Source organism: Pleurodeles waltl, chromosome 5, assembly GCF_031143425.1.
Source record: "Pleurodeles waltl isolate 20211129_DDA chromosome 5, aPleWal1.hap1.20221129, whole genome shotgun sequence".
Classification (NCBI taxonomy): Eukaryota; Metazoa; Chordata; class Amphibia; order Caudata; family Salamandridae; genus Pleurodeles; species Pleurodeles waltl.
The window spans coordinates 1,199,798,948-1,199,826,490 of record NC_090444.1 but is presented as its reverse complement, the minus strand read 5'-3'; the positions used below and the strand labels follow the sequence as shown (position 1 = coordinate 1,199,826,490).

General features: G+C 45.4%; 1 protein-coding gene across 2 annotated transcripts in view; it reads right to left on the bottom strand.

Moving 5' to 3' along the window:
* ARMC2 (armadillo repeat containing 2) overlaps positions 1-27,543 on the bottom strand; it is a 450,139-nt gene that overhangs the window by 50,394 nt on the left and 372,202 nt on the right. For both annotated transcript variants that reach the window (XM_069235455.1, XM_069235454.1), the window contains exon 14: positions 16,010-16,132. In XM_069235455.1, the coding sequence (XP_069091556.1) occupies positions 16,010-16,132 (123 nt within the window). The remainder of the gene's footprint in view (positions 1-16,009; positions 16,133-27,543) is intronic.

Below are 27,543 nucleotides of genomic sequence, written 5' to 3'. Positions count from 1 at the left end.
TTCGGACACCAGACCCAACCACACACCACTGAACCCGCTTCCCCGGACATCACCCTCAACAACTGGACCCACATCAACACGGAAGAAACCAAATCCATCATGAACTCTATCCACTCCGGCGCCCCTTCGGACCCCTGCCCGCACTTCATCTTTAACAAAGCCGACGACATCATCGCCCCGCACCTCCAGACCGTCATCAACTCTTCTTTTTCTTCTGCTACCTTCCCCGAATGCTGGAAGCACGCTGAAGTCAACGCCCTACTAAAGAAACCTACGGCTGACCCAAGCGACCTGAAAAACTTCCGCCCCATCTCTCTTCTACCTTTCCCAGCCAAGGTAATAGAAAAGACCGTCAACAAACAGCTGACCACCTTCCTGGAAGACAACAACCTGCTCGACCCTTCACAAACCGGATTCCGAACCAACCACAGCACGGAAACCGCCCTCATCTCAGTCACAGACGACATCAGAACCCTGATGGACAACGGTGAAACAGTCGCCCTCATTCTCCTCGACCTCTCGGCTGCCTTTGACACCGTCTGTCACCGCACCCTAATCACCCGCCTACGCTCCACCGGGATCCAAGGCCAGGCCCTGGACTGGATCGCCTCCTTCCTCGCTAACCGCTCCCAAAGAGTTTACCTCCCTCCGTTTCGCTCAGAACCCACCAAGATCATCTGCGGCGTACCTCAAGGCTCATCGCTCAGCCCGACACTCTTCAATGTCTACATGAGCCCCCTCGCCGACATCGTACGCAAGCACGACATCATCATCACCTCCTACGCCGACGACACCCAACTTGTACTCTCCCTCACCAAGGACCCCGCCAGCGCCAAGACCAACCTACAAGAGGGTATGAAGGACGTCGCAGATTGGATGAGGCTCAGCCGCCTAAAGCTGAACTCTGAAAAAACGGAAGTCCTCATCCTCGGCAACACCCCGTCCGCCTGGAACGACTCCTGGTGGCCCACGGCCCTCGGCACCGCACCGACCCCCGCAGACCACGCCCGCAACCTCGGCTTCATCTTGGACCCTCTTTTCACCATGACCAAGCAAGTCAACGCCGTGTCCTCCGCCTGCTTCCTCACTCTCCGCATGCTCCGCAAGATCTTCCGCTGGATCCCCGCCGACACCAGAAAAACCGTGACCCACGCCCTTGTCACGAGTCGCCTGGACTACGGCAACACCCTCTATGCCGGGACCACCGCCAAACTCCAAAACCGCCTGCAACGCATCCAAAACGCCTCGGCCCGCCTCATCCTCGACGTACCCCGCAACAGCCACATCTCCGCACACCTGAGACACCTGCATTGGCTCCCAGTCAGCAAAAGGATCACCTTCCGTCTTCTCACCCACGCACACAAAGCCCTCCACAACAAGGGACCGGAATACCTCAACAGACGCCTCAGCTTCTACGTCCCCACCCGCCCCCTCCGCTCCGCTGGCCTCGCACTTGCTGCCGTCCCTCGCACCCGCCGCTCCACGGCGGGTGGGAGATCTTTCTCCTTCCTGGCGGCCAAGACCTGGAACTCCCTCCCCACCAGCCTCAGGACCACCCAGGACCACTCCGCTTTCCGGAGACTCCTAAAGACTTGGCTGTTCGAGCAGCGATAACCCCCCCTTTCCCCTCTAGCGCCTTGAGACCCGCACGGGTGAGTAGCGCGCTTTATAAATGTTAATGATTTGATTGATTAAGTTGAATCAATCTGTGCTTCGTTTGTGTGCCACAAAAGATAGGAAGTGGCGTTTCACCTGCAGTGGCCAATTTTAAGAGTGACACTGCAGCCAACAAATGGTGAGCAATGGGTCGGCTAAAAGCCTTTTTTATAAACAATGGTGCCTCGAAACTGAGAGAGCATGTACTGGCACATGCTATTGCATCCTCAACCTTAGAAACGGGAATGATCATGCAAAAAGAGACATTTTCTTACAAGGTTAACGTAGCATATATTAGTGTAATACACTTTTTGAAATAAAGTGAGTCCCTTTAAATCTCAGACCTCCATGTGAAGTTATTGAAGAGTGAGTCCCTTCTTTACTCTTTTTAGGTTGAGCATATAGGCGCAAGCCCTGCTTTTCTGACATTTTGGTATGTATCTGGGCTTTTAGCCACACCCACCACACGCACATCACTATCACTCGTTCGTGGGCTTACCCTTCAAAAACCCTATGTTTTTGTTGGTAACTGCTTTACGTTTGACCCTCCTTGGGGAAATGTTGTTACCGCCTTGGCCACAGACCCTGTTACATAGATAATTGCATGTTTGCCAATGACTTTGACTGCGAGTGAATTTCTATTTCCTTTTGTTGTGTGTGTGGCAACTAAAGTCCAGTAAGGAATTTACAACGCTAATAGGTCTAACTCGAGCAAACGCGAGACCCATTGCATTGCAAATGCTTGTTATTAAACAGGTTCCACCCTTCATTAACTGCCTCTGAACAGTGCTCAGAAACATGTAGGCAATGGAAAATTACCTTGAGAAGTGATGAACAACACTGTGCCGGGAGCATTTGTGCCCGTAAAACCGATGATTGAGACTCGCTGTCTTGTGTGACCCAGGGCCGTCTCAAGCCGTGCGAGCCACATCTGGAAGCCATTGGGAGAGACCTCACTGCAGATGAGTCATTGAATAGAGGTGGCCAGGACAGATCAGTCTACAGCCAACAACAAGGGTAAGGGAACAAGAACGTATTTAAAGTCACAGTGACAACTTTAAGGCTGAGGTGCAGTAACTGGACGTACAAACAAAGGAGATTCAGTTTCTGCACTCAAAAAGTGGCCTCCAGTGAAGGGGTCACAGAAAGTGGAAACTGCCACAAGAGATCACAGGCTCTCCTGTGTCAGATTTGCGCAGCTCACCCTATAAAGGACTTTCCTTGAATTTGCTACGTAAAGTTTTAATGGGTTATAAAATAACCGGGGAACTTGAAGTGCCAGAGTGCAGCATGAATGATTACTAAATAAATGGCTTACACATATCAAAGAATAAATGTAAATCTGTGTTAGAAAGCACATGCTCAGCTTGGCATACAACCATTTCACCCTTCTTCTCTGCCACACTCTGTGCGTGCGTTTGGCACACTCGTGCCCAGGGGCACATGAGAAACCAGAAACACCTTTCTTCAGACACAATGAGAGTTGAGGCAAATTCAGGGTCTCTTCGTCTATGTTTATATCTCTCTTTATTAACTTGTCATGTTGCTGGAGGGATATGTTCCCTCAATTTGATAAATATTTTATTAAAGTATTCTACTTTTTTATAAAGGGAATCCCTAACAGCAAAACGCAGGTGTCAGTGCGCTTTATTAGTGGCAACATTTCTATTACGCTGGCATTAACGTCCGAAATTACACGTTACACTTACTTCACGAAAGTCACAAAAATACCCATTTGCTGCCTGTTGTGTAATTATCCGCCATTCATGCCAAAAAAGTTAGTTCAAGCACAAGGGAACAACGAGAACAAGTAGAACGCTAGTGAATGCTATTTGCAGCGCTTGTGTTTTTTGCACCTTCATAGTGCAAACTGAGCCTTCATATCCAAAATGGACGCAAGGATGAATTTATGCTAGAATATACCCCCAAAAGCAAATTACGAAACTAGGAGGGGACACCTCTTTCAAACTGCGAATGCGTTATATATACAGCACCTTTTGTGATTCGGAAGGCCTTTTCTGAATTGCAAAATGTGTTTAGTAGATAATTGCAAACCATAGAATTTCTGACAGAGGTTGCAGCCATGAATTGCTTTAGTACATTGGGGGATGGAGGAAATGAGGTAAAAAAAACACATTTATCGCGTTGTGGATGAATTAAGAACACCCCTGCTGTGGGTTTTGCCGGCCTTCATGGGTGAGGAGATTGTGATAACGAACCAAGGAAAACAAGCATGAAGCTCGTTCTCGTTTTTCTGCCCCATGCAAAGGCTTTGTTTCATTTCCAGTCTAGTATTGTCAAAGATAATTTCTGGAACTCTGGCAGTACGTGTGGAACATAAATTTAATAATCAAAAGTGTGATTTTTTAGGAGAACTGAAAAACGTCATGGGGAGGTATGGTCTAGGGTAAACTGATGACATTGTTAGTTGTAAAATCTCGGTCTTTTTTGACTGTGCTTAAAATGGTGCAAGATTTTTCATCATTCCAGGCAAAAGAGAATTGTGCCTTCTTGTGCCATTCCCATATATTGAAAACGGCACATTTGCAGCTCCTGGTGGAAGTGCCTGTCATGCACATCCACTTTTACCATGTGAAGATAATTTTACCTACTTGCAACTTTACAATCCAATGTTTAGTTTTTGCTTTCTGTAGAGATGATGATTACTTTTATTGGACCAAGGTAACCTATATACCGCCATCACTAGTATGTATAAGCGTTCATGACCTCACAATCCCTTATTCAATTGTGTGTAACATGACCTTTTTTGCATTGCATATTAAAATGCGGCTATATAGAACACACTTTTTAGGTGGACGGTTGACCACGTCTTCAAATTAGGGCACTCTTTCAGTGTTTACCTAGATCTTTTTATTTCTGCCTTATTGCAGATCACCTCCTGATTCTTTAGTGCATTCCTACTGGCAGGAGCTATGCAAGAAGACATAAAAATGCTAGAATTATACCAATTTTCAGGAAACCTAGTTGTGACCCCCAACGTCCTGGCTATTTAAAGAGGTATATTTGACCTCGGTGACTGCACCAGAACCCTACACGCTGTAGTTACTTATCAGCATTCTCATCCTTTGGAAACCAACAACCTTCTCAGCAACTTTCTGTCAGGCTTCAGACCTAGGAAAGACACCAAAAATACTCTCATGAACTTTGGGGAAAATGAGGTAGCCAAGGATAATGGTCATAGGTGGGCAGTGAGTCTTCTAGACTTGACTGCCACGTTCAATATGGTTGATGACAGCATTCTTCTCTCCGACAGGAAATCACAATTGTCTTGGGATGTGCCATTCTCCAGTGGTTCAAATCATTCCTCTTACCTTGCATCCATCAAGTAAACATTGATGTCTTCCTATCTAAAACAACTCACGTCCACATGGAGACGCTTAGGGATCATTACTCTCATCCATGATCCCCTTACAAAGGCCAGATGTTGGCAATCACAAGTGCACTGACAACACTCAAATACATATCACAGTCACCAAAGAATGAGAACACTCAAGTGAATTACACTGATGCATCTAATAAGTTAAAAAATGAATAACAAACAACTTGCTCTATATACATGGCCCAAAATCCCATATCCTACTCATAGGCCTTGAAAAACCTGACACTTTAAGCAAAATATGTTTTCTCAGGAAACTCTTTTCTCCCCAGTTGACTGTAAGAAACCTGGATTTTTAAAACAGAGTTATCCTTTTCCACCAAGACCCACTCTATGACAATGAGCATGCTTTCCATCTCGGTCACTTCTGCAGGATTGCTGCGCTTCTGTAGACTCGCACTCAAGACCTAATGCCCTGTTGTAGAAGAGTCTCTGTAATTTATCAATTACTGCAATGTCATCTATGGAGGCTTACCAGGCAAATCGTTAACCATGGGACAAAGTGCACTAAATGTTGATGTGGGGCTTACTTTTTGTTTGAGATGCTCTGGTCGTATTACCCAGCCCTGAGACGTCTCCTCTCGTTGCTTATTTAAGAAGGAGCTGACTTCAAAATCATGTGTCTGGTAAACAAATCAATGCACTGTGCAGCTACAAACTAAGCCTCCAAACTATTCATCTGGCACCACTGGACTAAACTCTGAAGAACATCATTCAAACATCATTTTGTACTGTTCTTTTAAAGCCAGAAATGGCTTGAGGGAAAATGCCTGCACCTGCTAGACTCGGCACTCCAGAGCTCTCCTGGGACTCAGTTCTATAATGAACCCAACTGTAGATCATTCCAGAAACAACTGAAGACACATCTCTTCCTCCAAGCATTCACTCTTGAATGACTTCTCCCTTAGTTATCTTTACCTTTGCCCATGATGTTCCTGGTGCACAGTAACATTCTTTGGTTGCATGCATGTAAATTGAAAACTAAAAACATAAGTACAAATTCTTTAAATACTTATATCAAACTGGTGATTGCCACTAGTAATGCATTTGATTTGCCAAAGAGTAAAATGTAAATACGGCCAGTTGAGTGGACTGATGGAGATGGTTAGAGGCTGCAAGGGTTTTCATAACAATGGTTGACATTGAATGTCAAGGCTGTGTGCCTATAATGTCCTTGCTTTCATAGTGACTTACAAGAGGTTTGTTATATTACAGACTAGATTGGTCAATAGTGCCACATTCTTTTCACCACATGCTTCCATAAGGCTACTTAAGCTGCCTGAGGCTAACCTGGGCTAGGCTTTCTTTTACATTCTAACATAAGAAGTGTGCTTTGTATTTTGAATAGTCTATTCATGTGGCATAGTTCTATTACCTGCAACTCACTGTTCAGCTTGAAGGTCACTTTAGCAGCATGTTGGTGCCCTAAATGTGTACAAACAGGTAACAGACAATATTACATGCACAAAGCACACAATTATCTCATGAACTTGGCCTTGTGAGGAAATAAGATTATGTATTGGATATCCATGTTGTTAAAGTCCTTGGAAGCAGCACAAATCACTTAATAGTGGGCTTCCATGTGGCATACCTCTGATTGGGTGGTAATAAGGTGTTATCATAGGAGCGTGGCACAAATAGGTGAGCGGCACAAACATTATCCTATCTGATTACCCCCGCAACTGCCTCTACAAACCCCTAAGTATAATGCTAAAGGGGCAAAAGTTCTCAGAGCTGGCATAGTCTCTGCCTGTGATCCTGGAAGTTCCTGATGCCCTCAAGAAGCTCACAAGGATAGGGGTAGAAGTCTGGCCCTCTTTAGCCACAGCAATGGTCTGTAGGGTTTTATGTACAGGGGTCAATCTTCATTTCAGCTGAACCTCTGTAACTCTCACTTTCTATGCTGGTGGTATGTTCACGGCTAGATGAAGACTCCACATTTTGAGCTCTGACATGCGTGTCAGAAAGAATCTTAAAACCTGGTTATTTGATTTGGCTTGATTGGTGTCATTTCAGTATTATTGGACTTCAGTGCCAGAACGCTCATAGGAATAGATGTGTGCTCTCTAAATCAGCTCATTCATTCAAATGAAGAATACAATTGTAATTGCCTTTTATATACTGCTTCATACCACTGACGAGGCACTAAGCACTATGGGTGGACAAAGAACGTGCAACTTTGTAGGTGGACAGCTCTCTATGATAAATGTGGACTTCAGTTCTCTGCCCCAATATAATAAAAATGTTGGGACATGCAGAGTGAGAAATTAGCTGTATGTACTTGGTTAAATGGAGACAAAACACATGTTGTTCGGAAAAAGGTTTGTATGTTTTTTTACTTTTATTTCAGCCTCCAAAGCAAAAACAATTTCCAAGACAGCCACAACCAAGTAAAGTCCACTCTGGTTTTCCTTCCCTTTAGGTGAGGAGTTGATTGCAAATAATTCTAAATAACAATTGTACTTTTTTTAACTGAAAGGATATAATATGCATCCTTTGCAGCCAATCTGTTAGTCATACAAGCCTAAGGAGGACATGCACGATGAGGTGCACGATGAGGTGCACCCTGAGGTTCTAGGCTCAAACTCAGTAAGTGGCTGTAATGTTCTAGGCTCTGGGAATGTATTGGGACAGTCCCTGGACCCTTTAAGCTGATTCAGTCTGACAGGAGACAAAAACACAACCTACTGGGAAGAACCGTTGGTCTCTGTTCAGAGATGGCTGCGGGCAAAGATCCTTCTCCAAGATGACTGACCAGCAAAATGAAATATAAAAATTAGTCAAACAAAGTAACAAATAAGCAATCAAGCTGAAGGCAAATGCACTCAAAAGAAGATAATATATTTATTATGCATGCTCTCACACAGATTCTAAATCCAGTACTTCAATGCTACTACGTAGCAGCGGTGGTTGCAAACCTTGTAAGCTACTGTTGCTACTCATAAAGGAATAACAAGCTACTCTGGCTGGGCTTTCTGAAAGCTTGTCAGAGAGGGCTGGAAAGCAGAGAGCACGGCTTCTGGAGCAGAGGGACAGGAGGAACCAAAAGTGGTGGAGGACATTTCAGGAAGCCATGCATTTTTTTTTAAATCTGGGAGAGGGAGGAGAGTCCATGTTTTGTATGGCTCACCATTACTCCTAATTGTTTCCTCCATTACTTCTTTGCCTAAGCACAGCAGTTAAAAACAGGGGCAGATGATCTGAGGGGCCATACATAACATAAAATGATACACGGGTAAAAAGTGAAATACTGGGATGTTTTTCGCATCAGAATTCTGAGTGACATTATAGATGACTCGAGCTTTACTCTCATTTTTATTGTGTGTGAGATGTCATCTGCTGCTGAGCCTCGGGATACATGCATTGGTGAAATGTCGAGTATTATCTTCTGTGCTCTGATTGGGTACCGCAATTTGTGATTGGTTGTAGTGCCTGTGAATTCCTGTACACGTGTATGTGTTTATGTCTAAGTGACAAGCAGAGCTGGACTGGCCGTGGCAGATCACTATATGGGCTGTTTTTTTTGGCAGTTTGGGTCGGGACATGTGGGCCAGTTTTTAGGTTGAACATAGCAGCGCGCAAGCGCTGCTTTTCTGACGTGTTGTCATCTATTTGGACATTTAACCACACCCACCTCACGCCCATCACTATTGCTCATTCATGGGCTTGCCCTTAAAAAAATCCTGTATCATTGGTAAATGTTGTGCATTTGTCCCTCCTTGGGACAGTTTTGTTACTGCCTTGGACATCGACCCTGTTACATGGCTAATTGTACTTTTCCTGATACGTTTGAAGGCGAGCAAACTTTTTTTTCCTTTTGTGTGCCTCCTTCTTGTGATGCTCATGGTGACCATGGAGCTTTGAATCAGCTTGCTGATGTGAAACTGTTGTACTTTTCATTTTCAATTTATGTGGCAAGAAAAGTCTTGTTAGGAGTTTACAACGCTAATAGCTCTAACTTAAGCAAACGTGAGACCCATTGCATTACAAATGCTTGTTATATAAAATGTTGTAAGAGTGGACACAACAGATCAGCAGACATGTATCTCGCACACAGCTTTGGTCAGCCGTGGACCTCTATCAATGAGAATATCCTTTGTGCTTTTTTAAGTAAAAACATGTTTTTTTAGAAGTAAGTCAAACAAGTATTACTTTCCAATTTTTGCGTGGGAAATTACATCAACCGCTTGTCAGTGAGAGACAGAAAAGGTCTGCAGGCATCCCATCTGTGGCCTAAATGAGAGATTAAATGTATGCATATTTGAGCATTTAATCAGAATGGCATGAAAAACATTATCGTTTATGATGGCTCTAACAAAGAGTAAGCGGTAGAGGTAAAGACTGCAACCTGAATACACCATATATTTAGGTGGTTGGAGTTTTTAAGCAACAAAAGAAAAAGGGGGAGAGAAGAACGAGTTACTTACCTTCGGTAACGACTTTTCTGGTGGATACATTAGCTACCTGTGGATTCCTCACCTCATGAATACTCCCATGGCGCCAGCATTAGACGGAAATCTTCTTACTAGTCTCTGCACGTCGACGAGGACGTCACTGTCTCGCACGCGACGCCGTCTGACGTCATACAGGCAATAAGAGGTCCTCGACGACGTGCGGACGTCAGTACCAATCATTTTTTACGTGCATGAGAACAACCAGGCAATGCAATGAAAGAACAAAGCAACATCCATTATATTGTAAAAATACACCACATTGTATGAATAACTGTAAATCTTTTTATGTACATATATATATATATATATATAAAACTCTCTCTTTTAAAATATATACACACACCAAGTATATACATAAAGATATATACACATATACCTATATATATATAAATATATTATATATATACATCTATTGCACCCTCAAAGATCAAGAGGAGCGCACTCAAGGATTACTTGGCAAGACCATAAAGGCAACGGGGAGGCGGGTGGGACCGTGAGGAATCCACAGGTAGCTAATGTATCCACCAGAAAAGTCGTTACCGAAGGTAAGTAACTCGTTCTTCTGATGGATACAACTACCTGTGGATTCCTCACCTCATGAATAGAGTCCCAAAGCAGTACCACGCCCGGCGGTGGGTGCCTAAATGGTCAAACCAAGAAATCCTGCAGCACTGACCGTGCAAAATGGCCGTCCCTTCTAACCTCAGAATCTAAACAGTAATGTTTTGCAAAAGTGTGAAGGGACGACCAAGTTGCGGCCTTGCAGATGTCGACCACAGGAACACCTCTGGCTAAGGCCGAAGTGGCCGACTTAGCTCTGGTGGAATGAGCTCTAATGCCCTCAGGAGGATCCTTCTTTGCCAAAGAGTAACATATTTTAATGCAAAGAACAACCCACCTGGATAGTGTTCTCTTGTGGACTGCCTTTCCTCTCCTCTTGCCCACGTATCCAATAAACAGCTGATCCTCCAGCCTGAAATCCTTTGTTCTATCGATAAAGAAGCTCAACGCTCTCTTTGGGTCCAGACGGTGCAGTCTTTCTTCCTCTTTGGAAGGATGAGGCGGAGGATAGAACGTGGACAAAGTAATTGCCTGAGCCAAATGGAAGGGTGAAACAACCTTCGGGAGGAAAGCAGCCTTGGTCCTCAACACCACCTTATCCCCATAAAAAGTTGTATAAGGGGGTTTTACTGATAAGGCCTGCAACTCACTCACTCTCCTTGCTGATGTTATAGCTATCAGGAAGACTGTTTTTAAAACCAAATACCTCAAGGGGCAAGAATGCATAGGTTCAAAAGGGGACCCCATAAGGAAAGTCAGGACTAAGGACAAATCCCATTGCGGCATAACGAATGGCTTTGGAGGATATTGATTTAGAAGACCTTTCAAGAATCTGATAACAATAGGGGATTTAAATAAAGATGGTTGGTCTGGAAGACATATGAAGGCTGACAAGGCCGATAAATAACCTTTAATGGTAGCCACTGCACAACCTTTCTGCGCCAGAGATAGAGCAAAAGACAAAACGTCCGATAGATGAGCATGTAAAGGATCAATCTGCCTCTCTCCACACCACGCAACAAATTTAGACCACCTATTAGCGTAGATAGATTTAGTGGAGTGTCGCCTGGCCGCTAATATAACATCCACTACCTCAGGCGGGAGAGAGAAGGAACTCAGGTTGCCCCGTTCAATCTCCAGGCATGTAGGTGCAGACTCTGGAGGTTGGGGTGTAGAACCTGCCCCTGCGACTGCGAGAGGAGGTCTGCCCTGAAAGGGAGACGGAGCGGCGGGCACGTTGAGAGTTGGAGAAGGTCGGAGTACCACACCCTCCTTGGCCAATCCGGAGCTATTAAGATTACTAGAGCCCGGTCTTGGCGAATCTTCCTCAATACTCGAGGAATCAAGGGTATGGGAGGAAACGCGTAAATCAACTGGCCGCACCAGGTCATTTGAAACGCGTCCCCCAACGCTTCCTGCATCGGATACTGAAGGCTGCAGAACAACGGACAATGCGCGTTCTCTCGAGTGGCGAACAGATCTACCCGAGGAAACCCCCACTTCTGGAAGATTAAACGGACTTGATCTGGATGGAGACGCCACTCGTGGTCTGCCGAGAAGTGGCGACTGAGACTGTCCGCACACACGTTCAAGACTCCGGCCAGATGGTTTGCTATCAAGCAAATCCGATGGTCCTTCGCCCAGGACCATAGTCGAAGAGCTTCTCTGCAGAGAAGGTACGACCCCACTCCTCCCTGCTTGTTTATGTACCACATCGTGGTAGTATTGTCCGTTAGGACCTGTACCGACTGACCACGAAGGGAAGGGAGGAAGGCCTTGAGAGCCAGACGTACAGCCCGTAACTCTAACAGATTGATGTGAAAAATCTGTTCCTCTGGAGACCAAAGACCTTTGATCTCCAGATCCCCCAGATGAGCTCCCCACCCTAGAGTGGAAGCATCCGTTATGACTGTGGCCACTGGTGGCGACTGCTGGAACGGTTTTCCTTGTGAAAGATTGTTGCTTGCAATCCACCACTTCAAATCCACAGCAGCATCTCTGGAGATCTTGACAGTACCCTCTAGATCCCCTCTGTGTTGAGACCACTGCCTCCGGAGGCACCACTGAAGAGCCCTCATGTGCCAGCGAGCATGCGTGACCAACAGAATGCAGGAGGCAAAAAGACCGAGCAGATGAAGGACCTTGAGGACTGGAACTACCGCTCCATTTCGAAACATTGGAACCAAATCCTGAATATCTTGAATCCGCTGAGGCGGAGGAAAGGCCCGACCCAATGTCGTATCCAGTACTGCCCCTATGAACAGGAGGCGCTGAGAGGGCTCCAGGTGAGATTTGGGCTCGTTCACCGAAAAGCCCAGGTCGAACAACAACTGGGTTGTTGACTGCAGATGACGCAACACAAGCTCCGGGGACTTGGCTTTGATCAACCAATCGTCCAAGTAAGGGAATACTGCTATCCCCTTCCTTCTGAGCTCTGCCGCAACCACCGACATCACCTTCGTGAAGACTCGAGGTGCTGAAGTAAGACCAAACGGAAGGACCGCAAACTGGTAGTGTTGCGATCCCACCACAAACCGGAGATACTTCCTGTGTGACTTGAGTATCGGGATATGAAAGTAAGCATCCTGCAAGTCGACAGACACCATCCAGTCTTCCATGTTCAACGCCAAAAGCACCTGTGCTAGGGTCAGCATCTTGAACTTTTCCTGCTTGAGGAACCAATTCAAGATCCTCAGGTCCAGAATTGGTCTCAAACGACCATCCTTCTTGGGAATCAGGAAATACCTTGAGTAAACTCCTTGACCCCTTTCCTGCTCCGGGACCAACTCCACAGCGCCCTTTAAAAGGAGGACTTCTACCTCCTGTTCTAGCAACAGGAGGTGTTCTTGTGAACAATACGAAGGGCGGGGCGGGATGAGGGGCGGAAACTCCCGAAAGGGAAGGGTGTAGCCTTTTCCCACAACACTGAGAACCCAAGTGTCCGACGTAACAGTCTCCCATTTGGTGAGAAAATGCTGTAATCTTCCCCCTACAGGAGAGGAGTGAGTGGGAAATGGTGGAAGCCTAAGGCTGCTTCCCCTGCTGCACCCCGCCAGAGGATGAGGAAGAGGCAGAGTGCTGCTGAGAGGCTCCCCTGGTGCGGACCCTACCCCTCCCCCTAAAAGATCTATAGGGATGGGAAGAGGCAGGTTGCTGATATCTTCCCCGAAAGGAAGAGGAGGAAGAGCCACGCCCAAATCCACGAAACCTCCTGAAGAATCTGGAAGAGGCCGTGGAAGAAGGAGCTTGGAGTCCCAACGACTTAGCCGTGGCCCTGCTCTCCTTAAAACGTTCCAAGGCCGAATCAGCCTTAGCCCCAAACAGTTTGTCCCCATCAAACGGGAGATCCAACAATGTGGACTGCACATCTGCCGAAAAGCCCGAGTTACGGAGCCAGGCCTGTCTCCTTTCCACCACAGTTGTGCCCATTGCTCTGGCTACCGAGTCGGTGGTATCCAGTCCCGTCTGGATAATTTGGGTCGCAGCAGCCTGGGCATCAGAGACAAGATCCAAAAGACCCTGGGGAAGCTCTGTAAACGAAGAGGAGATGTCATCCATCAGAGCATGAATATACCTCCCCAGGATACAGGTCGCATTAGTGGCTTTTAACGCCAGACTGCAGGACGAAAAAATCTTCTTCGACTGCGCCTCTAGCTTTTTTGAGTCTCTGTCCCCAGGCACCGTCGGGAAAGAACCAGGCGCTGACTTGGACGAACAGGAGGCCTGCACTACCAAGCTCTCCGGCGAAGGGTGCCTAGATAGGAAACCAGGATCAGTTGGAGCCGTCCGATACCTCCTGGCCACGGCTCTGTGAACTGCTGGGGAAGATGCCGGCTTCTTCCACACCTCTAAAACCGGATCCAGCAGAGCGTCATTAAAAGGTAATAGAGGCTCCGCCGCGGCTGAGGCCGGATGCAACACCTCTGTCAAAAGGTTTTGTTTCGCCTCCACCACCGGCAAAGGCAGGTCCAAAAAACTAGCTGCCTTCCGTACCACTGTATGAAAGGAAGCAGCTTCCTCGGTATATTCCCCCGGGGACGAAAGGTCCCACTCAGGGGAAGTGTCCAGCCCACTGGCCGACTCCAGTCCACGCAGCCCATCACCCGAGTCCTCTAGCTCTCCTTCCTCTAGGGCTCGTTGGTACTCCTGCTCCTCTAGTACCCGGAGAGCACGCCTCCTTGAATGCAGTCGTTGCTCAATCCGCGGAGTCGACAACACCTCCGCCGAAGTCGGAGATCGGCGCCGATCTTCCGAAGCCACCGACGCCGCATCCGGCGCCACAGGTAACTTCGGCGCCGACTGAAGAGCAGATGAAACGGATGGACCCACCGGAGTCACAGGCCGAAATCTCGACGTCGACGGGATGGAAATCCCTGGGGCCAATCCCTCCGAAGCCATCGGAGCGGCCACCGGCGCCGACACTGGCGCCGAGCCCACGTTCCCAAACGGGAGAAAGGGCATAAAGGGTGCCGGCCGAAGAGGCGCAGGATCACCCAAAGAAAAGGCCAAGGGCCCAGCCGGAGCACCCCCTGGAGCCATCTGTTGGAAGATGGCATACATCGCATTCAAGAATGCGGAACTATCGGCTCCAGGGGTGGGAAAAGCCGGATACTGGGGTGCCTGACTCGGAGGCGACCCGACGCCGGCCTCGGCGTCTGCGCCGGAGAAAACACTTGAGGCTCCAATACCTCAATCACCGACGCCTGTCCAGGCGAAGTTGGAGACGCCGGAGAGAGCAACGGCGTCGAAGGATGCGGCGTCACCGTGGGGCTGACCTCCCATGTCCTCCGGCGCCGATCCGGAGACCTGGAACGAGCCTCCCTTGAATGACGCCGAGATTCTCTACGGCGCCGGGAGTCTCGATGACGCCGATGTCTTGGAGAAGACTTTTTCTTGTGATGCTTCTCCTTTGACTTGGCCATAAACAGCTTCGCCTCACGTTCTTTAATGGCCTTCGGATTCATGTGCTGACACGAATCACAAGTCGAGACGTCGTGGTCGGAGCTCAAACACCAAAGGCAATCGGAATGAGGATCCGTCACCGACATCTTGCCTCCACACTCACGACAAGGCTTAAATCCAGACTTTCTCTGCGACATATTTTCCACAGAGAAAGAGTACGCAGCAAGATATACACTGTAACCGCAAGAGTAACAGTTGCTCCCTCGAAGATAACCGTTTCGAATGCACGGAAAAAAGGGAACTGACGTCCGCACGTCGTCGAGGACCTCTTATTGCCTGTATGACGTCAGACGGCGTCGCGTGCGAGACAGTGACGTCCTCGTCGACGTGCAGAGACTAGTAAGAAGATTTCCGTCTAATGCTGGCGCCATGGGAGTATTCATGAGGTGAGGAATCCACAGGTAGTTGTATCCATCAGAAAGAAAAGATTTCCGAGTCACATCGTGCACATTTCAATCAATACTAGTAGAGTGTACTTTGCTGTTCATACCACATTGACAGTGACTTATGGTACGCAAACAGGTAGTTCGAGTGTAAAACCACAACCCGGTTTAAGAGATCTATTCTCCTAACTAGACACCAATCCAGTTCCGCATGCTGACTTTTTAAATTCTTTAAGTTTAGCATGTGTTTCCAGGAGATGCTTAAAGTTATATGAATTTACATCATATGAACATTTTACAGCTGCTGGCTATGTTTTAGAAAATTATTATTTCAAATAGAGGGTGAGAAAGTAACTGCAGGCACACTCCTTTTATGGTTGTAATTTCCTCATAATACATTCCTTTAGTACGCGGTGGAGTTCAAGATACTTTACACGAATTGTAAAACATTTATATGAGTATTTCCCTTTTTGTTTTGCTTTATGTACTTTCTTCTAAAACCTTACCTCCGTTTTATTCCGATGTTACTGGAGCAACTGCAATTCAGTCATTCGAAGACAAAATAAAAATAAAAGAAAACAGTCGTTTATACTCACGCTCAGCTATATGCAGCTTTCTTCTTTGCACTATGGATTTGTTTCCCTGATAGTATGATAAGTTGTTGATAGTTGCTGCGGCGTTGATTACCAGCTCATCACATTCATCTATTGATTTGTACTCTGACGCAAAGCAAAATAACAATTGATCACAAAGCAAATCTAATCAAGTCAAAATAACTCTATTTAGAGTCAGGTCCAAAATCTAGAGCTTTAGTACATTTGAGTGTTGTTAACAGGTTTTGAGTGAAAAGATCGGTATTTGTTTTATAGTAACAACCTGGTTAAAGCTGTAAGAAAAAGTTAAATACCTCCAGTAACGTTGGCGCTGATGGATATTGTGTTCCATCTGTGAATTATTTACCCTTTTCGTCCACCTCCAAAGGCATCCCTGGTGATGAGGGTGAGTGTGGATGACACCGAGGGCAGAAATCGTGCCTCAGGGCCAGACCCTCGACCGTCTATGAATGTCCCCTTTCCAGAAAGTTTAAGGGCCCGAAGGAGAGGCAGGCGGCTAGAAAGAATCTACGGGGAACACTTTACACCTCAAAATAAACATTACCGACGGTATATACATTTTTATTTGAATGAATACTAGGCTCTCCTCAGATTCATTATCTTTTAAAGATTACACGGCACGTGTAACAGCTGGATGGAGTCGGTAGATGAGGTTGAGTAACTCAAGCCATCTGAAATTGTGAGGGACCACCCGACTTCCCAACAGGACTTCAGCCCATGTCAAGATAATGCTTTTTAAATGTGGAAAAACAGCAAAAGGCCACCTTTCTCATGCAGAGGCTCCCGGCTCAAGGAGAAAATTGTCCATAGGGACTAATTCAATCAACAATATCCCAGGCGTGTCATAGTCTACTTACTGATGCTTACTGCCTCATAACACTTTGTACATTCATAAAGTGCAGGCACCAAAGACCGTCCCCCTACCGGCGTATGTTCAACGTATAACAAATATCAACATTCACAAACACAAAAATTGAATACCAAACAGGTAGCGCTGAGTGAGGAGAGGAGGGGCAGGAGCCCTTTAAAAACTTGATCGCGCTCCCGCCGTCGCGGGACGCGCTGAGTGAGGAGAGGAGGGGCAGGAGCCCTTTAAAAACTTGATCGCGCTCCCGCCGTCACGGGCCGCGCGCGGGCCGCGCCCGGGCAAAGCCCGGGCCAAGGGCGGGCCCGTCCTTGCCCGTCATTGCCAGGAAGAGGCAGGGCAGGGCCACCCCCCTAACATTCACCCAAAAGAAGTTTGGATCAGCTAGCCCAATTGGACAGGGCCGCCTAAAGGCACTGTGCCGGTGATTACTCTCTAAAAAAGAGAGGGTCCTCGGGGAGTGCGCCTTTGGCGCTGCGGTGGAGGAGCACTAATTAATAGCTGAAGGTCTCACCCCCCTCACACAAGGATTGACCTAGGCGGTTCACGCACAAGGTACAAGCCAGGCCTAAAACTCTATAACTGCAGTAGTTTCTGGTGCGATTAAAGGCTGTGACTGGACATCTGAACAAACTAGGGTCTGACTATAATCTGGTTCTATTTTCCTTCCCCCAGACAGGGGATCTGAGAGTGATATAACTGGTAAAGTAATTTACAGTGCCCCATCTTGGACATAGGGACTAGCCTTCCAAAATGGGAAAACGCAAGGGAGATAATGGGGGAAGGGAAACCACCCAGGAGGCCCCCCCACCCAGGCTAATAACAAGCTACCTAACGTCTGTAATGGGTGCCATTGAGACAGAGATAGGGAGGGTAGAAGCTACCCTAGAGTCGTCTCTTGAGAAAGCAGGAAAGGCTGGGGAGGGGGGACGAATCCCATCGGCAACACTGCGGCCGAGTAAGATTAAGGAAAGAAACCCCTGTGTAATAACTGAAATTGATTTAATCAATCTAATTACCCCTACAACCCCAGAGAGTCCACCCTAAAAAAAAAGCAGGCAAATAATCCCCCCCCAAACGGCACTAACCCCCATACACCAAGGGGGACTTCCTATAGATAGGGAAGGCTTTGGAGAGTCCTCTTCAGGAACTAAGAAGATCAAGAGCAAATGTCCCTCTAAAACCCAAAAAATAAAACAAACTATAGGGAAACAACCAAAAGACAGTAAAAATCTGGATTCAACTAAAACTTATTTTTTGCAAATTGAAGACCAACTCAGAGACATTAGAAAGCTATGCTCATTAGTTCTGGAGAAAGTGGCCGTCCTCGAACAGAAGGTTGAATCTATATCAAATATAAAACCCGAACCACCGAAGGCAGGATCTCAGATCATTCATTCCATTCCTGAATATTTATCAGCTCCATCTACTCACCAACCTCGGGACTTTAGAATATCCCCTATCCAGAACCCGACCCAAAAACCTTTGAATACAGAGGCCCCACATCATTCTACAAACCCACAATATCAGCGGGACATAAATAAACGGGAAGGCCGCCGGGGCCAGGAAACTATAAGTACTCAGGCAGCCCGCCCAATGATACCTTTGGCATGTACCCCCTATGTTTTAATCTTGGAAAATGCCCCCATACTGGAAAGCACCCATCCCGAATCCCATATGTCTCTATTGAATAAAGTGACGCATTGGGTAGGAAAACACACAGGAGGGCGGGTTGACTTCCATAGGGACATTTTAACTGTAAGAAGGGTACCTTGGGTTGGCTCATCTACTAAAACATCACTTGGGGACTGTAGTATAATACATTTTAGGACCCCCCAGACTGTTAATGTTCTGTATCACCACCTCTCATCTATGAGATCACCCGTAGGGCCTATAAGAGCCCAACTCCTGACTAAGTTTATCCATCCGTTACCAAACCCATGTCATTCTGACTCAACTTACTCCGGATTTCAGAATCCCAGTAACCTTGGTCTCTCTAACCCCTCTGATACTGCCCTGACACTATCCAATAGATATGAGACCCTCACCTCACTAGAGCAGTTAGATTGACAATCACTAACTGACCCATCCCTGCAAGATCAACCGGAGACAAACGTACTCTCACAGTTCCCCCTAGAATTTAAAGGAGTCCCTAACACACGTGATATACAGGTTACGACACCCCTAGGGATTATTTCATGGAATGTCGCAGGTCTAAAATCAAAAATTGGAAACCCTGACTGGATAAATTTAGTGATGGGAAATCTTATTATTTGCTGCCAGGAGACCTGGCTCACAGAATCACCACATATTAATGGCTATACCACATACTACGTCCCTCCAACCAAGGCCCAGGCAGGCAGAGCTAAGGGCGGTCTGGCTACCTTTTTATCTGTGGAGGCTGGAGGGACGGAAGCACGTGTTGCAGGTAAATCGCCTTTTTTTCTGGCCCTATCTCTGAAACTAGAAGAATCATACGATATATTACTGATCAACTATTATAACAACACTTTTGACAACTCAGACACTAACGTGGTCAGTAGCTTGGAGACTCTAATACATAAGGTAACAGTATCTAGTAAAAAGGACATAAGAATAGTCTGGGTTGGTGATTTTAATGCCCATCTCTGTGAGCCAGAACTCCTTGACTGTTGTGGACTCCTGGACGAGAACGATATTCCCATTCAACACTTCAAACACTCCCCGTACGGGAACGCCCTCAACTCTATGATAACAGTAAACTCCCTTTCCTTTCCCACACCTGCTACCCGAGGGATACCAACATTTGTAAGGGGGGACACTCACACCACTATTGATTATATTATCTATTCTAGAGAACTGTACCCTATTACAGGTCAATTCAGGGTTACCCCGACCTGTTTTAGTGATCATAACCCCCTATCCATTATGATTAACTTAGATCTGACAAATGATCCAAGCAGAGGGAAGCGCCACCCTCCCATGAAGCTCTCATCCCAAAAAGGGCTCACAATTAAATGGGGAAAGATAAACACCCCAAAATGTTTTTGTGATGTTTTCTTGAACAAATGGCCAGATGTTATGACATCCCTGGACGACAATAAGGCCCCACACAAAATTATTCGGGCATTCTCCTCCCTGACAAATTACATGGCAGAGAAACTACAGCCTCAACGAGCCAATAAAGCCCATGGCCCAAGATGGTTTAACCACGCATGTACCTCATCTTTAAGCAAGCTAAAAAAAACAATCAATGCATCTCCCAAAGATCTACAAGCAATTAAGATTGCCCGGAAAAACTACAAAGAAGTTCTTGCCAAAAGGAAAGTTGATCTAAGTGAATCTAAGTGGGAGGAACTGATGACTGCAAGCAAACTCAAAGATACAACTGCATTCTGGCGTGTGGTTAACTCCTCATTATTCAGCGATAACTATGAGACGCCCATGGACACTGTCATTCCAGCCAAGACCTGGGTGAACTATTTAAAAAAAACCTTCGCCACAGAGACAAACACCCAATCAGAAATGCCAAACTGTTTAAAACCTGCAGGAAACGATCAGCTAACTTTGGCTTTTAGTAACACTATAAGTGTAGTCGATGTTAAACAGGCAATCCAAGATAGTCCATCTGAGAAAGCCCCGGGTCCAGACAGAATTCCCGCTGACCTATATAAAGCACTTCCAGACTTCTGGGGCCCACTGCTAACCAACGTTTTAAGGTCGGCTGTGGTAGGTCCTTTAGTAGACTCCTGGAAAGAAGCAATCATCGTCCCGATTTTCAAGAAGGGAGATAGGACAGACCCTCTGTGCTATCGCCCAATCTCCTTGCTGGATAGCTCAGTTGAAATTTTGGGCCGGGTAATTCTAAATAAGCTAGAAGAATGGGCGACCGATACTCACTCCCTCTCAGAGGTACAATTTGGCTTTCGCCCAGGGGTGGGCACAGTCGAACAAACCCTTAATTTGACACTCATAGTCCACAAATATACTAAAGCCAAAAGGGGCTGTATACACTTAGCATTTATGGACCTCTCCTGCGCTTTTGATACAGTCAGCAGGGAGAAATTGTGGAAGGAAATGCTGGATATGGGCGTGGATGAACACATAGTTATATTACTCAATAAACTTCACGCCTGCACAGAGGCTCGGGTCCGTTACTCTCGGGAGGGTGGTCTGACAGAGAAATTCCCCTCACAAAAAGGGGTCAGACAGGGCTGTGTTCTTGCCCCTTTCCTCTTTCTCTTATATATAAATGGGCTGGAGAAATTTCTCTGCGATCTAGGAAAAGACTCCGCAGTCATTAATAACTCCCCAATCCCTGTACTTTTATATGCAGATGATGCAGTTTTAATTTCAAGGACAGCAAATGGCCTCCAGATTTTATTGAATGCTTTTAATACCTTTATGAGGAACCTTGGGCTCAAAGTTAATAGAACCAAGTCATTTGTCATGAAGTGTGGTCCTAAGTTAGCAAAAACGAAAAAATTTACTTTAAATGGGCATGAGTTACTCAAGGTCCCACATTTCACGTATCTGGGGGTCCCTATTGATGTAGATTTTAACTGGAAGTTTTTAGGTAATACACGCTCAATACAATTCCAAAAAACCATTGAAGCTGTTTTTAGATTTGCAAGAAGACTACGACATAAACCTGTTAAGGAAATGATGACTGTCTACACTTCTAAATGCCTCTCCGTCGCAACATTTGGAGCTGGGGTCTGGGGGCATGCAGACTGCACAGGGCTCCAGATTATAGAAAACAAATTTTTAAGAAGGCTACTATCAGTCCCCCAATCTACACCAATAAAGTTCTGTCACAAAGAAGTAGGTCTAAGATACATATCCGGCTATATAAAACTTCAACCTCTCATATTGTGGATAAAAATCTGGACTAAGCCTGAAACGCTTCTATGTAGAAAGGTGATACAGGACTCCCTTCATCTGTCACGATCTCTAGATATACCCTGGCTTAGATATGTTTACCTTTCTCTCCTATCATTAGGACTAGGAGATATTTTCCTTAAACCACATACCTTAACAAGACAGGACATTAAGAAGGTCAAAGACATATTCTGGCAGAAAAATCAGGATATGGACCCGGTCTCTTGCTTAATGAGCCAACGGACAAGATTAGAGACACAACAACTTCAACCGAAGCTGTACTTGACCATCATTAATCATGAGCGACAAAGGTTTTTACTCACAAGACTACGCCTAAATACCCTACATTATCTGGTAGCATTCCCAGTTGCTGGAACCTGGTTTAAGATCCTTCCTCCCTGTTGCTGCGATGGAAAGACAACCCAAAGTACATTACATTTTATGCTTTTTTGCACTTTATACACTACTCCAAGAAAAAGGTTTTTACGTCCGCTATTTCAGTCTAACAGTATTAGAACTAGCCAACTTGCTTACTCCCACTTACATGATTTGGGAACTATGGACATAATCCAAGCTGTGCTGAATTTTATACATGCTGCTTTTGGTGCTCGGAAAATGTATTAACAGTGTTTTTAGAAATTTTATGACTAGAAATTATGTATGTTATTTATTTATTTTATGTCTTTTATGGTCTTTCTGCACCGAATAAAGTAAATTAAAGAAAGAAAGAATACCAAACATAAATTTATAAGACTATGCCACTCCTGAGATATTTTGGGCCACCTTTTCATCTTTTCGTGATTATAATCTACTCAAGCTCCTTTAGCAGATGGTAACTCCTATCTCTATACTGAACCTTACTCAAGAAGGCAGTAGTAACAGCTCTGCCTCTCACAGAATGCATAATAGTTCAGTCAAGCAAACTCTGACTGCTTGAAAGCACAAGCAGATTCGTGGCACGATTCACCAGAGGGATCGTTTTGTAAACGCATCAGTATAAGCAGGAAGGAGATATCTGTCCATTTTTTACCCATAAGACCTAGTATTTAGATACTACATGTTTAGGATACAGGCAATAAAAGCCCTAGAGGTACAAATCATCTGCAAAGAATTTCTTCTCGTCACAAGCGTGATGGGAAAACGCTCCCATATCCCAGAAACCACCTAGAAGCAACTCACTGCAACTGGAAGCTGAAAATGACCCTGCCAAACTACACAATGACGGCTAAACTAATTTTCGGAGGTAAATCTTTGCAAAAAAATAGAAAAAGCACAGCCATATCTGGGGACTCTAATGTTAACTATGGTGGCCTCTAGTATGTATTGGCTGAGCACCCTCCACCACTCAATGGGGCCCGGAATCTCTCAGGACCACAGATGCCATTCTATTCTGTCCCCTAGATCTGCTTTCTTGATTTCCAGCAGCAAGTTCTGGAGAGCATTTCTTTATTCAGAAGATGGCTTGCAGAACTCTCTCAGGGGCTGCAGGCTGCCCTCTCTGCTCCTGTGGGGGAGACAAGGATCCTGGGACAGCCCACGAACTTGGGGTGGGACTTGGAGTCCGGTCAGCATCCAGTTCCTGACTGTCGGCCCTTCCCTCCTTCTCTAGTCACCAGAGCGTGTGTGGCGCCACTAGGGTAAGTTTGAGGCATGGAGGCTGGATTTACATTTCCTCATGGTGAGTGGAGCACCTCCAAACAGCCCGCTTTTCTGAGGTAGATCGTGCAGAGGTGGCCACATGCGCGGACACCAGCATCTGCTTTGGGTTGTCGACCCACATTGGCCCCTACAACCTAAGGAACCTTCCCACAGTGCTGGTGAGGGGTTGGAAATTCGTGTGGAAGAAGATGGCCATCTCACAAGGAGGACATCGCCTCGGTACCCATACGGATTCACCCTCATTGAGGGGTGTGGTGTGTAGGAAGGCAGCTGTGCCGCACGTCGGCGGGCAGCTGCAGGGAGGACTGCTTGGTGGCTAAGGACCCGGCGAAGTCCCATCCTTCAGAGCTGGGAGGCTTGTATCATGATTCTGGGTTCCTCCCAAAGGGGTGGAGGGGACCTGCCTTGACCGTATCAACCCAAGTTGACTTCACATACCTAGTTAGGTCTCCCCACCATTGTGGGAATTGTGTGATCTTCCCCACACCCTGCACCTTCCTGCTACAGGGGTATTCACAACACGTCTCACAGGACAGGAGGGAACCCTCGACAGAAGTCCCGTCCCTGCCGAGCCCCTTTTCGTACCGCATTTATGGTAGTTTGAGCACAGGAGCTCTTGCACTAGCCGCAGTGAATTTTCACACTCCGTTTACCTTGTAAAAGAAGCACAGATGCGCCAAGACCTTCAGGTAGAAGGTGCTTTGCAAGGGATTGTTAGGTATTCCACAGTTCACAATTATGTTTTTGTGCCCTTAGTATTTATGCTGTGTTTTATGCCCTGATTTACATTGTTGTTTTACCTGACCATAGTCACTAGCATATTTCAGGATCTGCATTGCCTGCATAGGGAGGGTGCGTTCATGACGTGTAACAAAGAAAACTTTTTCCTTTCACATTACTGTAATGTTGTGACATGCACAGTTTTCTCAGTGATGATTTATGACATAACGTATAATGTGAGAATATTTATTTTTATTTGCACTCATGGTGAGGGTTTGACAACTGCCTGTTTGGCAATGTAATTACTGATTTATGTAGTTTTAGTCGACAGCTTCTGTGCAATACAGTTTATTTTTGTATAACCTGGTGTAAATTCTCTCGTGTAGTGTATTTATCATGTCACTGGTGTGTATGCTGTGCAAATGTTTCACACACTGCCTCTGGGATAAACCTGACTGCTCTGGCCAAAGCTACCACGGGGTGAGGAGGGGCTATCTTAGGTGTGTATCTCCCTTTCCTGCCAGAATGGTGGTTTCTGCTTGGCTTAGTTGCCTACCCTAGCCAACCAGGAACCCCGTTTCTAACAGCTACATTTAGTCTTGGTGAGTCCAAACTGTAATTCAAGTTAGAAAAAGATGTTGTCATTCCTGTGCTTCTTTTATGTCGATAGAAATAGCTCATGTTTGCAATTGCGCCAGAGGACTGCATTGAAACGATATGCCTATTAGTCTTTGGCGTTGTCAGTCACACTCATAGCTGTATTGTCTTTACGGGTTTGTGATGTGCAAAAAACATCCTACAGCTTATAGACTCAAGCCTCTACAACCTGTGTAAGGCACGAATTCCAGACACGTCTTTCTAGGGAGATGTAAGCATTCAGTAAAGCCAGACATATAGGATCAGGCCCGTGTTTCCTTGTTTAGCTTTTGCTTATCACCGGCATGGAAGAAGGTTTCTCCCTCAAAAGGAACAGAGATTCTGGCAAAGATTCACTGAAAGACAACACATAGTCTGCCAAGTTGAAATTCTTTGCAAGTCATAATCTTATGAGATCCTCTTTTAACTAAAGACACTTCAATCTCCAAAGCAACAACTGTGTTTCTGACCACTGAACATCAATGCTCACTGCGGTAAGCTTAACGTTCTTTGCTATTCATAATGTTATGAGAGCTCCTTTTAACTGAAGATAATGCAATCTCCAAAGTAGCAGCTGTGTTTCTGACTGTTGATATGGGTGTTGCATCTATGAAGAGGAAAGACAAATACACTTCCAAGCTACTGGCATTCTGGCAGCCATGAGAAAGCCCTGCTTATAATGTTAATAGAAGTGTAAAGTTGTCATCTTCAAACTCATCTTTTCTCTTTACCCCATTTTAAATGGTGAAAAGATAATATATAACCCTTTTCTGTTTTAATTGGAGTTGGAAATCTGAGAGGCAAACTTTACTCTGGAGGCAAGCTTTAGTGGATCTTTTTGTAGATGAAACTGGATGTGATGCCTAAGAATCATGCATTTGCTAGGAAGCCACGAATATTGATGTTAGGAATATTGCTGATGAATAAGGTAGAAAGTCAAAGGAGTTTGGAGTGGAAACAGTGCCTGCAACATTACAGGCAACTTGCCACAGTGCTCTCAACTCAATGATTTTGGGGTTGTAGCATGCATCACCAACATAACAGAAGGAGCAAAATGGTTTAGGAACACATACTTGAATTTAACAGAAGGCAAGACACCGGAAAGGCACTCGACAAACAGTAAAGGAGGCTTAGCCAGAGGCAGGCTTCTAAACACCTGGAGCAGAGCTTCACAAAAGCCCCCAACTTGCCAGGAGTCACAGAGGATGAAAGAAAAGATAACAGACTTGGGCCTTATTTAGAGACTGCGGGATGAGATACTTCATCCAGTGTGCCATATTACAATAGCTACAGGCTATAGTGTGCGAACAGGACAACCATCATGTCTGTGATGAAGTATCACTTATGCGAACTCTAAATAAGGCCCTTGATCACATCTTTTCAACAACTGCATCGGTTGCATTGATTGTGAAGATATTTGGTTAGATTCAGGGATGGACACCTTGCACAGGATTGGTTAAAATTAGATTAAAAAAGGGAGAAAGTTGTAGGTCACTATAGCCATCTAAGGCACCTCTATACCCTAGATTAATATTAATTGCTTGACATCAGAAGACCAAAATGATGGTAGGGTATAATAGAACTTTAAATCTATCTGTTTGACCTCAGATGTTAGCCCCTATAGACAGACCAGCACATATTCTGTTTTTCTTATTGCTCTCCCCAGTTTGATGAAGGTAGTGTATGAAGCACAAGGACAGGCATGCCATTCATTCAAATTATCAGGGAAACACAAAAGCACCCTCATCTTATTGTAGGTGTCGATCCCACGACAGACAAAGTCTAGCACCAGAAACACTGCTAATAAATTCAAAGAAAGCATTCAAGAAAACCACCACCGGCAACCTCATGTATGTATGGCACATTGCAAACCCAGACATACAAGATTTTACTTTCTACTCAAATCCACATTACTTGTCTATGGAAATGTGTTACCTATTTGTGCTCACTCACACAAGTGAGGAAGAAACAATATCCAATTACACACACATTGCAATTACGTTCCATGCATGCATTCACATTCCCATCATACTAAGATGGAAATGTAAAAATGCATTGCTTTGTACAACAGAGTTTTACAGCATATCAAAACATTTATAAAGAATTCCTTCTTAAAGACCAATGGCTTAGAAAACATATCCCCAGATATGGGGAACAACCATATCTACATATGCTTCAACATCATTACCCAGTGGGATAGGACAAAACATGAGACTAGAAATATATCTAAGAAATTAAGAGACTATAAAATGCTCACCCACCATTCAACCTCTTCCTGAAAATGAACTGTTTCTACAACAGAAAATGCAATCTTGTGGCAGATCAGGTACAGCAAAACATCAAAGCTAGGTACCCTGCTAATGGCAGAGAAGTAAAAAACATCTAGCTAGTTATCGTAAAATCAAGAAAGAGAAATCAAAAGAACATTAATCAGAGACCAAACCAGAATTACTTTAGTCAAATACACTGAGATACCAAAAGCAATTCAAAACCTCTATGAAGCATTTTGCAAATCCCAAATCACCCAAAAAGGAAGACCTAGCAGTGCACCCTATCACTCCAAAAGCAATAACAGTACAGGACATAGCAAACACAGAAGCAGACATCAATGAAGAGGAGATAATTCAGAGCATCAGAGCATGACAAGTCCAGAGCCCATCACCCTATAGATGATAAAACCAGAATAACCCGTCTTGGTCAACAAACAGACATTCTGTGTCCAGTCTGAGCATTCTAGCCAACATCATTACTTTACTTTAGGCTGAAAACTTGAATG